General features: G+C 45.3%; 1 protein-coding gene across 8 annotated transcripts in view; it reads right to left on the reverse strand.

Moving 5' to 3' along the window:
- The window catches only part of SFMBT2 (Scm like with four mbt domains 2), a 219,241-nt gene that overhangs the window by 176,753 nt on the left and 29,086 nt on the right, over positions 1-13,402 (reverse strand). For 6 of the 8 annotated variants that reach the window (XM_082450574.1, XM_082450572.1, XM_082450570.1 and 3 more), the window contains 2 exons: positions 6,782-6,876; positions 3,570-3,810 (listed from right to left, as the gene is read on the reverse strand). In XM_082450574.1, coding sequence (XP_082306700.1) covers positions 3,570-3,810; positions 6,782-6,876 — 336 coding nt within the window. Of the gene's footprint in view, positions 1-3,569; positions 3,811-6,781; positions 7,653-13,402 lie in introns of those variants that run through there. The other 2 variants (XM_082450575.1, XM_082450568.1) reach the window with 2 other exon arrangements.

Here is a 13,402-nt window from a genome sequence, read left to right on the forward strand (position 1 = left end):
TAGAAGACATTATGCTAAGTGAAATAAGCCAGTCACAGAAGGACAAACATTGCCCGATTCCACTTTTCTGAGACATCGAAAGCAATCAAGCTCCCATAAGCAGAGAGGAGAACGGTGGTTGCCAGGGGCTGGGGTCAGGGTGGGAAATGGGTGTTGCTGTCCTGTGTGTATAAAGTTTCATGCAAGACAAAATGGTTTCTAGAGATCTGACCACAATCAGAGTTAACAATAATGTACTGGACACTTCAAATGTGTAAAGAGGATAAAAAATAAATAAATACAAAGTAGACATGGAAGCACCCTAAGTGTCCGTCGACAGAGGAATGGGTAAAGAAGATGTGGTACATATATACAATGGAATATTACTCAGCCATAAAAAAGAATGAAATAATGCCCTTTGCAGCAACATGGATGGACCTAGAGATGATCATACCAAGTGAAGTAAGTCAGACAGAGAAAGACAAATATCATATGATATCACTTATATGTGGAATCTTAAAAAAATGATACAAATGAACTTATTTACAAAACAGGACTCACAGACATAGAAAATACACTTATGGTTACCAAAGGGGAAGGTGAGGGAGGGATAAATTAGTTTGGGATTAATATACACACTATTATATATAAAATAAACAACAAGGACCTACTGTATAGCACAGGGAACTACACTCAATATTCTGTAATAACCTATAAGGAAAAATAATCTGAAAACGAATATATATATACATATATATATATATACACACATACACACACATACACACACACACACATATATGTATAACTGAATCACTGTGCCGTATCACCTGAAACTAACACAATATTGCAAATCAACTATAGTTCAATAAAATTAAAAGAATACAAATAAAGAAATTTTTAAAAATTGAAGTGCCAGGACACAATGCCAGCTGGGCCTAGAGTGAAGGGAAACAAGCAGTACCAGAAGCAGGACAGTGCACAACCTCACCCACCACTCAAACCAGGTCGGAAGTAACAAACAAAGCCTGATATTAACACCCATTCTCCCATGCTCACCTGAAAAGTCCTCCATGAGGGAGGGAAGACGTAAGGATGCAATCAATCTGGACCCAAACGCTAGGAGAAAGGGACAGGTGCTGCTTGCCAGGTGCCGGCACTGATTCCTTTCCTGAAGGCATCCCAGACCCCTGGGCCAGCAACATTTTAATGTCTCCCCTAGATCACAGCATCGGTCAATGGCTGTGTACTGAGATCACACCTAGCACAGGTAATGTGAGCTATGGCTGGGCTCGCACAGGGGTGAACTCTCAGCGCTGAGCTTCCTGTTCGGGGGGGCAAAAGTTCTCTATTCGAAGAACCACACAACTGAAAGGACAGGTACACCCAGATGCCCATTAGTTGACAAATGGATAAACAAAACGTGGTCTCCCTGCAATGGAATATTATTCAGCCATGAAAAGGAATGAAGCCTTGATACTTGCTACAACATGGTTGAGCTAAGGAAAAGCAGTCATTTCCTAACAGCTACATATTATACAATTCCACATATGTGAAATGTCCAGAATAAGCAGGTTTACAGAAACAGAAAGTGTGGATCTGTGACTGCCCGGGCCGGGGTGGGGGGAATGGAGAGTGACTGGTAAAGGGTACAGGGTTTCTTTATGGGGGGATGAACACGCTCTGGAATCAGACATCGATAATGGTTGCACAACTTTGTGACTACAAAAATCACTGAACTGTATACACTTTAAAGGGATGAACTTTATAGTATGTGAATTATATCTCATTAAAAAAAAAAAGCTTTGTGGGGGGAGACACAGGTGCAAACGTCATCAGCGTTAAAGGCTCACGAGGCCTTGGGAGCAAAGACAGGGTCTGACCTCGGTTCCCTGAGGAAGGGTTAGATCAGCTGACGGGCAGAGGAGGAAAGGAGAGGGAGAGGTTCCAGGCAAAGGGGAGGGCAAGTGAAAAGACCTAGTGCAAGAAGGAAAGAAAGGGGACTTCCCTGGTGGCACAGTGGTTAAGAATCCGCCTGCCAATGCAGGGGACACATGTTCGAGCCCTGGTCTGGAAAGATCTCACATGCCACGGAGCAACTAAGCCCGTGTGCCACAACTACTGAGCCTGCGCTCTACAGCCCGCGAGCCACAACTACTGAGCCCCCGTGCCACAACTACTGAGCCCCCGTGCCACAACTACTGAGCCCCCGTGCCACAACTACGGAAGCCTGTGCGCCTAGAGCCCGTGCTCCGCAACAAGAGAAGCCACTGCAATGAGAAGCCCGCGCACCACAACGAAGAGTAGCTCCTGCTCCCCGCAACTAGAGAAAGCCTGCGCTCAGCAACAAAGACCCAACGCAGCCAAAAATAAATAAAATAAAATAAATAAATTTTTAAAAATAATAAGTAAAGAAAGAAGGGCCTTCTCTCTTCTTTCTGAGACAATAAAGGGCCAACACATTCGCTAAGACCAAGGCAACGGATTCACTCCTTACACACGTCACGTAAATGCAACTCAAACTCCGTGCATTTGTTATGACCCTTCTCTACGTAACTTTACAAATGCTCCAGAAGGGAAAAGCAATTGTGAATAGGATGGACGCAAGGAACCTCGGGGTCAGCTCTAATACTTTACGCGTTGCTTCGAAATAAAAATATCAAGTCAAAATTAAGATAGGCAGGCAGGTCCTAAGGAGACATTACACCTGTTTGAGAATCAGCATCAGGAGTTTTCAAGTGCAAAGAGGACAGGGTGTTGAGATTCAGCTTTTTGGTAAGGCAGTTTCTCTCACGTACAGGATCGGATGAGTTCCTGATCATCCTAAGAGGCAGCCCATTCTTTTACAGCAGGATTTCTCCAAGTCAGCACTACTGGCAGTTTGAGCCCAATCACGTCACCGTCTGGGGGGTTGTTGTGCATTGTAGGACGTGTAGCAACATCCCTGGCCCCTCCCACCAGATGCCAGCAGCACCCCCCTCCTCCCCTCTCACAACTAAAAATGCTTGCAGACATCACTGGATGTCCCTCGGGGGTAAAATCGCCCCAGTAGAGAACCACCATTTTCCAGCAACTAAATGGATCTAATCTAGACAAGCTTTGGCAATCTCTTTGAGAGTAATGTCATTTCTCCTCAGCTGTTTGGTTTTCTACATATTTCTCACCTTGACAGTCTCCCCACAACAAGACAGATTAAAACCTATTAGAGAAACCTGTTTCTGATGCACTATAGCACTATTCAAAACATCAAGTCTCTAAAGCAAAAGAAAAGCAAGATAATCCATCAGCAAAGGGAGAACAAGGCCTCCATCACGGGCATCCCTTCAGTCTTCCTTTCCTACCTCCAGAAACCCACCCGAGGATTAAGCTCAAAGGCATAAAGGCTATGGTGGGCTCAACCGTCGGGCTCAGCTCCAACATCTGAAAATGCACCCCGTCCCCCCTCACTCCAGCACCCTCAGGCTAATGCAACTCAAGGAGAGACCCTGAAAGTGCTGGACCTTCCTAGGATATCAGTTATTGAATCTCTACAAGGTTTTCTCTACAAGCATTATGAGTGATGCCCAAGAGCTGGGCCAGCCCGTGCTCACCATCCGGGGGCATCAGGGTCTTATTGTTCTGCGTGCACCACCCTACGGGGTGCAGATCCGCGATCACCACGTCGCACCAGAAGTCGGCCCGGCGGTCCTCCCCGTAACCACAGTAGCGCAGAAGCAGCAGCTGCCCGCAGGTGGTGATGACCGTGGCCACCCAGTACGTGTCCGGGTTCTTCTTGTTGGCTACCTCCAATTTCATCCCCGGCTGGAAGTTGCTCTGAATGCTGATCTCAACCTTAAGGAACACAGAAAGTCCGTCATTACACTAGACACGTCCATCCAGAAGATTATGTGAACGACTGAAAACACAGCACTTAATCTTTCTGTTGCCTTAGATCAGCACCATCTAAGAGAAATGTAATGTAAGCCACTGGTGTGACGTTAAATTTTCTAGTGGCCACTTTAAAAAAAAAGAGATAAAACAGATGAAATTAATTTTAGTAATGTATTTTATTTAACCCAACAGATCCCAAACAGCACCATTTCAAAAGGGAACCAATATAAAATTACAGTAGTGAGAAATTTTACGTTCTTTTTTTTTTTTTAAAGATTTATTTTATTGATTGATTGATTGCTATGTTGGGTCTTCGTTTCTGTGCTAGGGCTTTCTCTAGTTACGGCACGCGGGGGCCACTCTTCATCGCAGTGCGCAGGCCTCTCACTATCGTGGCCTCTCTTGTTACGGAGCGCAGGCTCCAGACGCGCAGGCTCAGTAGTTGTGGCTCACGGGCCTAGTTGCTCCGCGGCATGTGGGATCTTCCCAGACCAGGGCTCGAACCCGTGTCCCCTGCATTAGTAGGCAGATTCTCAATCACTGCGCCACCAGGGAAGCCCAAATTTTACGTTCTTATTTTCCAATGAAGCCTCTGAAATCTGGTGTGTATTCTACACTTACAGCACATCTTGTTACCGAACAGAACTTGGGTCCGCTAGTCAGAGGTGCAGCAAAGCCAGTCTACTGACCGGGCTGTGGTGAAGGAAAGTGCAGAGTTTACTGCAGGGCACCAAGCAAGAGAACGGGCAGCTCATGTTCAAAAGACCCAAACTCCCCAATGGCTTTCAGGGAAGGGTTTCTAAAGGCAAGGTGAGGGGTGTGGGTCACAGGGTGTGTCACCAGCTCGCGAATAATTCTCTGGTTGGTGGTGAGGTAACAGGGTGATGTTTTGAGAATCTCAATCATCAACCTTCTGGTTCCAACCAGTCTGGGGTCTACCTGCTGGTGGTCAGCATGCAGTTAACTTCTTCTACCTGGTGGGGTTTCAGTATCTGCAAATCAACTCAAGGATACGGCTGGACATTATCTAAGCCCCTGAGGAGGAACTAAGGGCCCCTGAATTTGTGTTATGGCTAAACTATTATTATTTTGTCTTGCTTGACTGCTTTCCTTAGTTTCTGCATTTTCTTCTCTGATTAAATTTGCTCCTTGCAACTCAGAGAAAGCCTTAGGAGGCTAAAGTTTTGGAGGTGGGGACGCAGCGGGGTCTGTTCTCAGGAAGGCCCTGCAGGGTCTTACTTGGTTTCAATCTCAATTTGGATGACACACTTTCCAAGTGCTGGATGGCTAGTGGCTACTGCGTGAACAGTGCAGCCTCAGAAAATGGATTTTCTTTTTTTTTTTAATGAAGGGTTATCATCTATTAATATTCATCAGCCCTCCTTGCAAAAGAAAGCTTTCCATCCTGGTGAGTTATAATATTCTAAGGCCAGCACATCGGATGTCCCTGAGTAGCTGCTGCTTAAAAAATGATGGAATTATGAACTGTTCGCCCATGGGTCCTGGGCTATTCTTCCTTTAAGCCTGGCAGACAGGCCTGGGGACATTCTGCATCCACAGTACAGGGCACTATACTGTGCCTGAAAGTGGGGCAGGAGAATGGATTGGATGAAAGAGAACAGGACTGACTCCGTATGCAGAGATATTGAGGACTTCCGGTACAGAAAAGGAAGGAAAAAGCTGTTGATCTATATCTCATTCCTAAAGCGCCTGGAGAAATCTAACCAAGTCATCCTGGCATCTTTTGTAAAAGGCAGATGTTACAATGGCTTTTGCAAAACGTAATCCACACTGTATGCTGGGTGAGTTTTAGTTTTATTATGTTTTAATATTTCACTCTTGGTTTCACTAAATGGCCACAATCCCATTCATAATAAACCAGCAATTATCACAGTATAAGTGTCAGTATAAAAAGAGAATCGGAATGCGATCCACCCTTAACGAGGTCATGCAAATTTAATAAGGTCTTAAATTCCTTTTCAAAGGAACACTTCACTTCCAAAAAGAATAAAATGTCGCCTTAAAATAAAGTGGCTTCTTAATTCAAGAAAAGAGCCAGAAGGAAGACCAGGTTGAGAAAGTCCCCCAATTTGCTTATGATACTGAAGCTAAATCTTTGCCTTGGAAAGGCCCAGTGGGGGAAAAAAATGTTTCTCAGTATTAAATTTTCATTTCCAATAAAGCAATAGTAATACCTAAGAACTTAGGTCCTGGAAACTCAACCTTTTTCTCGCTAATGATATATTACCAAAATCTCATATCTAAGCAAACATCTGGTAAAAACTTAATTTTTTTACTTCCTGGGACTTGCCCTCTGCTTGGCATGCTATTTGCATTGTTCAAAAAACAGTATAAAAAAAAAAAAAACAGTATAGATGAGGGTGATTTTTTTTTGGTTTGATCCAAACATTTCCTGAATATTTATGGTCTTTCCTGTAATTTGACTCATCTGTCCACAAATGGCTCTAACGCTTTTAGGTGTCTTTTCAAAAGAAAAATATCAATTCAAACTTAAAATATACAGCCATTACATCTCCTAAGAAGACATTACTCATTGACACCTACTTGCCTAGTTTGCTGGCTTTTTATTTCTTCACATCAACCTTACCTGTCTTGGGCTGTGCGCCCCAGACAGCAGAGAACACATCATTCTAATCTGGCTTTTTGAGGCACAGAATGAGGTTAAGACCACACACCATTTCGCATGCTGAGCACCACCCCGGGGCCCAGCCCTGGATTAAAGCAACGCTCACCTTCCCTGCAGCCCTCTGTGAAAATCAAACTCACTTCCACATCTCCTTCGCATTTCTAAGAAATCTTGGCCAAATTTCTCTTTTCTTCTCATTCCCTTTCTTCCAATAAGTTTGGCATCTTCCTGAAGACCCTCTTCCCACCCCCGCAAACAGGTCAGGGGAGAAAGGAGGTCACCTACATGTTTGAACGATGTGTGAGGAGCTGCACTGGTCCCCGTCTCCTCCAAATACTCTCCCCAGTTAAAGCCGGTTTCCTCCAAGCTTGAGCCTTCTTCTGTCGAAAGACAAAAAAAAAAAAAAAGAAGAAGCATATCAATACTAGTGTGAAGAATGGAAAGGCACTGGCCTTCCATGTAAACCAGAAAATCCTTCATGCAAGAGAGAAACAAATTCAATGTGTAGGAGAATACTGTTGAATTCTTTGCAAAGTTTCTGTTTGCTGATTTTAGAGACAGGTAACTCAAGAAAGACATGGAACCAACCTAAGTGTCTATCAACAGAGGAATGGATAAAGAAGATGTGGTCTATATACACAATGGCATATTACTCAGCCATAAAAAATAATTAAATCATGCCATTTGCAGCAACATGGATGGACTTAGAGATTATCATATTAAGTGAAGTAAGTCAGAAAAATACAAATATCATATGATATCATTTACATGTGGAATATAAAAAATAGTACAAATGAACTTGTTTACAAAACAGAAAGATTCACAGACATAGAAAATAAACTTATGGTTACCAAAGGTGGGGGGAATAAATTAGGAGTATGGGATTAACAGATACATACCACTGTACATAAAACAGATAAACAAGGATTTACTGTAGAGCACAGGGAACTATATTCAATATCTTGTAAAAAACTATAATAGAAAAGAATCAAAAAAAAGAATATATATACATATATGTATAAAGAAATCACTTTGCTGTACACCTGAAACTAACACAATACTGTAAATCAACTATACTTCACGTAAAAGAAAGAAGGTAAGAAAAGAAAAGAAAGGGAAAAGGGAGGGAGGGAAGGGAACAAGGAAAGGAAAGAAAGGGAAAAGGAAGGAAGGGGAGGGGAGGGAGAGGAGAGGAGAGGAGAGGAGAGGAGAGGAGAGGAGAGGAGAGGAGAGGAGAGGAGAGGAGAGGAGAGAGGAGAGGAGAGAGGAGAGGAAATCAAGGAAAACCCTGAAGAAATTCTGCTTGGACTACCATGACAGAATCAAGGGTAAGATTAAGGGCTCTTCAGTAAATGAAATGAGATTTGCTTCAAGGCGTAGTTGCTGCATGTTAGCCTGTTTGAGATTATCCACTGGAGACACTCCAGTGTTTGGGGAGGTTGGAGGACAAGGTGAAGGAAACCACTGGGCACCAAGTAAGCACCTTGATGTATATAGAGTACAACAGCTGGAGATTATAAAATAATATCATAGATCTTTGGGGCTCAGAAAGCATTGACTCCAAAGTCATTTCAAGGAAAAAAACTGAGACCCAGAAGGACTGCTCAGGTGTGTGAGGCGCCCGGCCAGTTAGCCACAGGAACTGAGCAGCTCTCAGACTGACCCCACGCCCACCCCCTCCAGGGACCCTCTCCTGCCTTCTCCTGAGACAGAGCTCTCAGGGCAAGGCACCCAGGTGGAAACCTACAGGACACGCATTTCTCCAAGGACAAGGAACAAGGAGAAATGCAATCAAATGTACGATGTGGCTCTTAAAACCATCACTGTTTTGGAGGAAATCAAGCAATTCCCAAAACATTTCAGACTGTACAGTAAAATACAGTCGGTATAGTTGAAAAGCACCAAATAGCTCACTTTAAAATATAGGTAACATAAATGTGATGTCATAGTTTCCATTGGAAAAAACTGATGAGCCGTAAACATTATTTTAACCTATTTTCAAGGCTGTTATAAGGAAGGAACGAACACTCAGTAGTAAGGGTTGTCCAAACATGCAGGCCATTTAGTGCTTCAAAAGTTAAGACTCTCCTTTCTTTCCATAACACTCAATGGATACTGACGTTCAACCTGTGTATCTTCTATTAGCAAAAGCCCATTTCATTGGCCCAGAAGAAATACTGCGATCAATCGTGTATTAATGTAGAAGTGGAATAACCCGGCAGGTGGGCCGGAGGAATTAGTGACTGGGGATATAAGAAAGACTTCTTGGAGGCTATCACTATTTTTTTTCTCCTCAAGATTATAAATTATAAGTGGGAAAAGTTATTTTCTTGTAATACTCTATCTAGTCTCAGGAATTGATAGAAGAGGATAATTTTTGTAACATCAGAAGATGCTAAGCCAAAAGGCAACTACCTTAAACGTCGTCTTCTAAAGCCAAGTTGCTAAGAACTTCCACTTCCAACTTTAATAAGGTGGTTTATGATTAAATGTCCGAGAACAGAAAAAGCCACCTGAAGAGAAAACCTTTCCCCTGGAGCTCTTGCAAGATGCAGAGTCAGCCCGGGGTTTAGGCCCTCCCATCAGAATCGTGCTCCCTGGAAAGAGCCAGCAGGTCCTGCAGCTACCACTTACCAAGGGCTGTGAGGCGGGTTTCCAGCTGCTAAAGGCAGGGCGGCAAACCCAAAGGGAAAGCAGTCACGCTCTAGAAAATGCCTCAGGGGGTCACCCAACAGTTCTGCCCACAATTCTTTTCACCCCAGCTGCACTGGGCATCAATCATCAAGTCTGTTTCCTGACCCACTAGCCGGAGGCACAGACGCAGCACCGTCCCCTTGCCACGGTGGCCTGGGACGGAATCTCCGGGGCAGCTGACTTGTTGCAGTGGAAGTCTGTGCTTTCTTTACACCCCCCCGTCCAGCGTCCGCTCAAACCACGCCTCCTGCAGGCCCTGCAGCTCCAGCCCTGACAGGCACCTCCGTTTCCACCCAGAGACCACAGGCTGTCACAGCAGTGATGAGAACTGGGGGTGTCAGCCCTCCTCTAACTGCTTTACATGCAGCACCTTATTTAATCCTTGTTCCAAGAACCCTGACAGATGGGCACTCAAGGGACTTAACAGGTCGCACAGCTGTCCAGCTACGAAGCAGGGGTCCAATGCAGGTGGTCTGGGGTGGAAGCTGGAACTTCTCCGAGGCACCTTCTCAGGTCAGGCAGCCCCGCTCCACCACCACCCCCTTCTCCACCTGGAGGATCCGAGGCGGACCCCGGGGCCAGCTTATCTGTCTCTGTGGTGGTGAGCGCTAATGTGTCCAGGGCCAAGTCAGGCAGCAAGAGGACCCAGGAGATGGGGGGTGGGCGGGAGGCAGCTGCCACCCTCGGGGAGGAGGACAGAAGGGGCAGAGCTCCTGGGGCCTGTTTGCAAAGAAGGAGGAGAGAGCCGGCAGAGGATGTGGGTGTGACACTCGGCCCTGAGCCGACAGAGGCACTAGGTCCCGGAAGAGCAGTTTTTGGAGAATTCCAGCTGCTGAAAACGGATCGGGCTCCTCCAAATCAGAAACACTCGGGTGGAGACTGAGCCTTCAGGAGCTGCCCGCTGCACCCTGATGAACCTCAACAGGACCGCAAGAGACCTGATGATTCCACCACTTGGAGGCAGTGGTGAGGCGAAGACCAAGGCTTAAACCTCCCAATTGCAACTTTGAGACCCTTCCTCAGAGCTCTTGATCCTTCCTAAAACTCTCATCTAGGCTGTTAACAAAAATTTTGTTTACACCCAATTTTAATTCATTACAAGCTACGTTTCCGTCTCTTCTCCCAATAAAAGATGCTGTAGCAGCTTTCCTGCTCGCTCCAGCATTCACTCCCGTCAATCAAGAAAGGAAAAGGTGGAACCTCCCTGGCAGTCTGGTGGTTAAGACTCCCCACTTCCAATGCAAGGGGCTCGGGTTCCATCCCTAGTCAGGGAGCTAAGATCCCACATGCCAATAAATAAATAAACAAATAAATAAATTAAATCCATAAAAAAAGAAAGAAAGGAAAAGGTACCACTGGGACCCACCCCCTCCCCACATGTGAGTCAGTAAGATCGTGCCCAGGAAAGCTCTGCTGCTCCCTGCCATCAAAACAAACACTTTAAAAAGCAACCAAGAGTCAGACCTAGAATGGGATTGTAAAGATTAAAACCTTTATGCCTTTAACTCTAAGTATGCTGTTTTAACAATAAAATCAAACACAAAATTGAGGGTTTTCGGAACCTGTAACATGTAACACTTCCTCCGCCACCTATGCCCTGAGCAGCTGATTCTCTAAAGACATTTCAAAGAGCAAGAGACAGACACACAGTGTTTATGAGTGGAGCTCTCATAAACCCGGAGCAAATATTTACAGCTGATTCATAAACTTCTTAAACTCGTAAACATTTTATCAAGGAAACTCTGATGGCCTCTTTTCTCTGCATCGGAACTGGTCAGAGGCATTTCCCCACGATGTCATGCAAGCAGACTGTGAAAAGCTACTAAGGAAATGTCACAGCTCAGAAGAAGGCGGGAGTGTTCTTTAGTGGTGATCCAATTCTAGAACACAGAGAGCTGTGTATGTGACTGGAATCGTTCATGTTAACTAGAAAAAGAATACTCAAAGTGGGAGTGCAAACGACTTTACAGTGAAAAATGGAATCAACACAGGACTCATTACCTTTTTTTAAGTCATCAGATCTTGGGTTGTAGAATGTAACAAGCTGAAATAAGACTAATCTTGCAGAGGAGAATATTAAACCTGTCACCAGCACCCAGTCAAGGAATAGAAATCAGCAGGTTCAGAATGAATGAAATCTTACAGGGCACCTTCTTGTGCGCTAGATTTTTTTTTTAAGTGGATAGAGAAAGGAAGAAGACATTCAATCTTTGTCATTTTAACTGCTGATAGTCGGTTGGTAGGATCACAAGGTTTAGAAAATGTTTCCACTGTGAGTACATTAAACAGACACAGGGTATTGATAAAACTCAGAAAGGACTAGCCAACATCAGTCCTAGGTCTGAGTTCACAGCTGCAGGACTACACCTGGGGCGGGGGGTACAGGGTGGGGGGACAGACATCGGAACACAAGGTCCTCAAGGGTGTCTCGGCCACCCAGACCCTAGGGGGCCAGAGAGACTTTACAGGAAAAACTGAACACCCCATCTCCTAGCTAGGGGAGGCAACAAGTATTCAAAAGAGACTTTAAAAAGGGGAGGAGGAGAAATATTATTGAGTCATATTGAACTAGTCCCCAGCTGGAAAAGTAAGAGATCCAGATTTTTCTACTAAGAATGTTGACTCCTTTCCTTCCCAAATAGAAGAGCCCATGGGACTCTGGTTAAATACTCCTAGTCCAAAAAAAAAAAAAAATCAAGCCCGCATTTCCAGTGTAATTCTTTTACTCGGTGGCTTGCCCCATCTAAATGTGCAATGCCACTTTATCTGCAGACTTCATCAGCAAATTACATTTAGCTGGTCTGGAAAAAGAATGTCAAGGAATCTACCGATCACTACGTCAGCATACTATTTTGCTTGCTTTTATCACCAGCAAGCAAATTGCAAATGGAGAAACCGAGCACTCCAGGAATCCAATCCCGGTCCCCTTCCTTCTCTGTGCCCAGTAACAGGGCCGCCCAGGCTGTCTGCCGGCGAGGCCTCGGTGCCCCCCAGGAGGAGGAGGAATTTTACACGCTGCCTATTTCACTGACAGGACGCGAGTGTCAGTCATGGACCCCAACACTCTTTGAGCCTTCCTTAGGCAAAGAGGCGAAAGTGAAAAATAAAAAAGCTGTTCATGCGAGTCATTTGTTTTAAGCTGAAGTTTCTAGTGCAGCAAAGTGGACCACCATGCAAGGAATCGCAGCAGCTGGGGGTGAGGGGGCGGACCTCAGCAGCACAAGATGCGCACACCCCCAGGGCAGCTACCTTAGACTCCATCCTACGGCCCCAAAACTTTGGCAGAGAAGAGCCAGAGTATAGCTGCTTCTCAGGGAGATGCAGTTGTGTGTCACATGACACATGGGGACCGGGGAGGGACGGGGGACAAGTGGAGGAGAGGACAAGAAGGAATCTGAGCTGCGCCTGGCCCTATAAAGTGTGGGGTGGTAGGGGCAGGGGAAGCGTGCTCACAGGAACCCGTATGTATGAGGGTAACTTCTCCCTGCACCGAACGGCAGGGACAGCCCAGCGTTTCAGAGCCTCGGGATGCTTGAGATGAAATCCTGGCTGGAACACAAGAGCCAAGTGACTCTTGTCATCCGATGTTTCCTCATCTATAAAACAGGGCTAATAAAAGCAGCTGTCTCACTGGGCTGCAGAAGGATGAAGGGACCCAACACGTGGGAAGTACTTAAGAGCGCCTGCCAGACAGTTGGAACTCAGGACCACAAACCTCTCCTCGCGCACCTGCCAGCCAACGTAGAAGCAGCTGCAGGCTGTCTGTGCCTTCTCTGGTTCATCCAACACAAGAATCTCATCTGGAAACTTCTGGGGAAAAGAACCTTGGCACCAAGATGCCATCCAGCCCTAAGCACGTCACAGCGGGTCCCAGAACCAAATAGCCCCAAGACCGATTCCAGAACGGAAACTATTTTACTGATGAACCGGTTAAAAGGAAACTCCTAGGGAAAATAAACTACTTGAAGACTCCTACTTGAGTCTGTTAACGTCTCAATGTTCCAAACTAGATTTGAGTTTCTACAAGTCAGCCTCTGCTCGCCACGAAGGTTTCGATCCTGCCTTAAATCTGTTTCCTCTCTAGGAAATCCGTCTTTGTGGCACCATCTAAATGCCTCCTCACCACACAAGGACATAGGGAAATGCCAAGGAGAAAGGACACGTTAGGCATATAGGAAAAAAGAAAAAAGTGAGTGAGGACCAAGATCTGAA

This window comes from Balaenoptera physalus (genome assembly GCF_965194825.1).
Source record: "Balaenoptera physalus genome assembly, chromosome: 2".
Taxonomy (NCBI): Eukaryota; Metazoa; Chordata; class Mammalia; order Artiodactyla; family Balaenopteridae; genus Balaenoptera; species Balaenoptera physalus.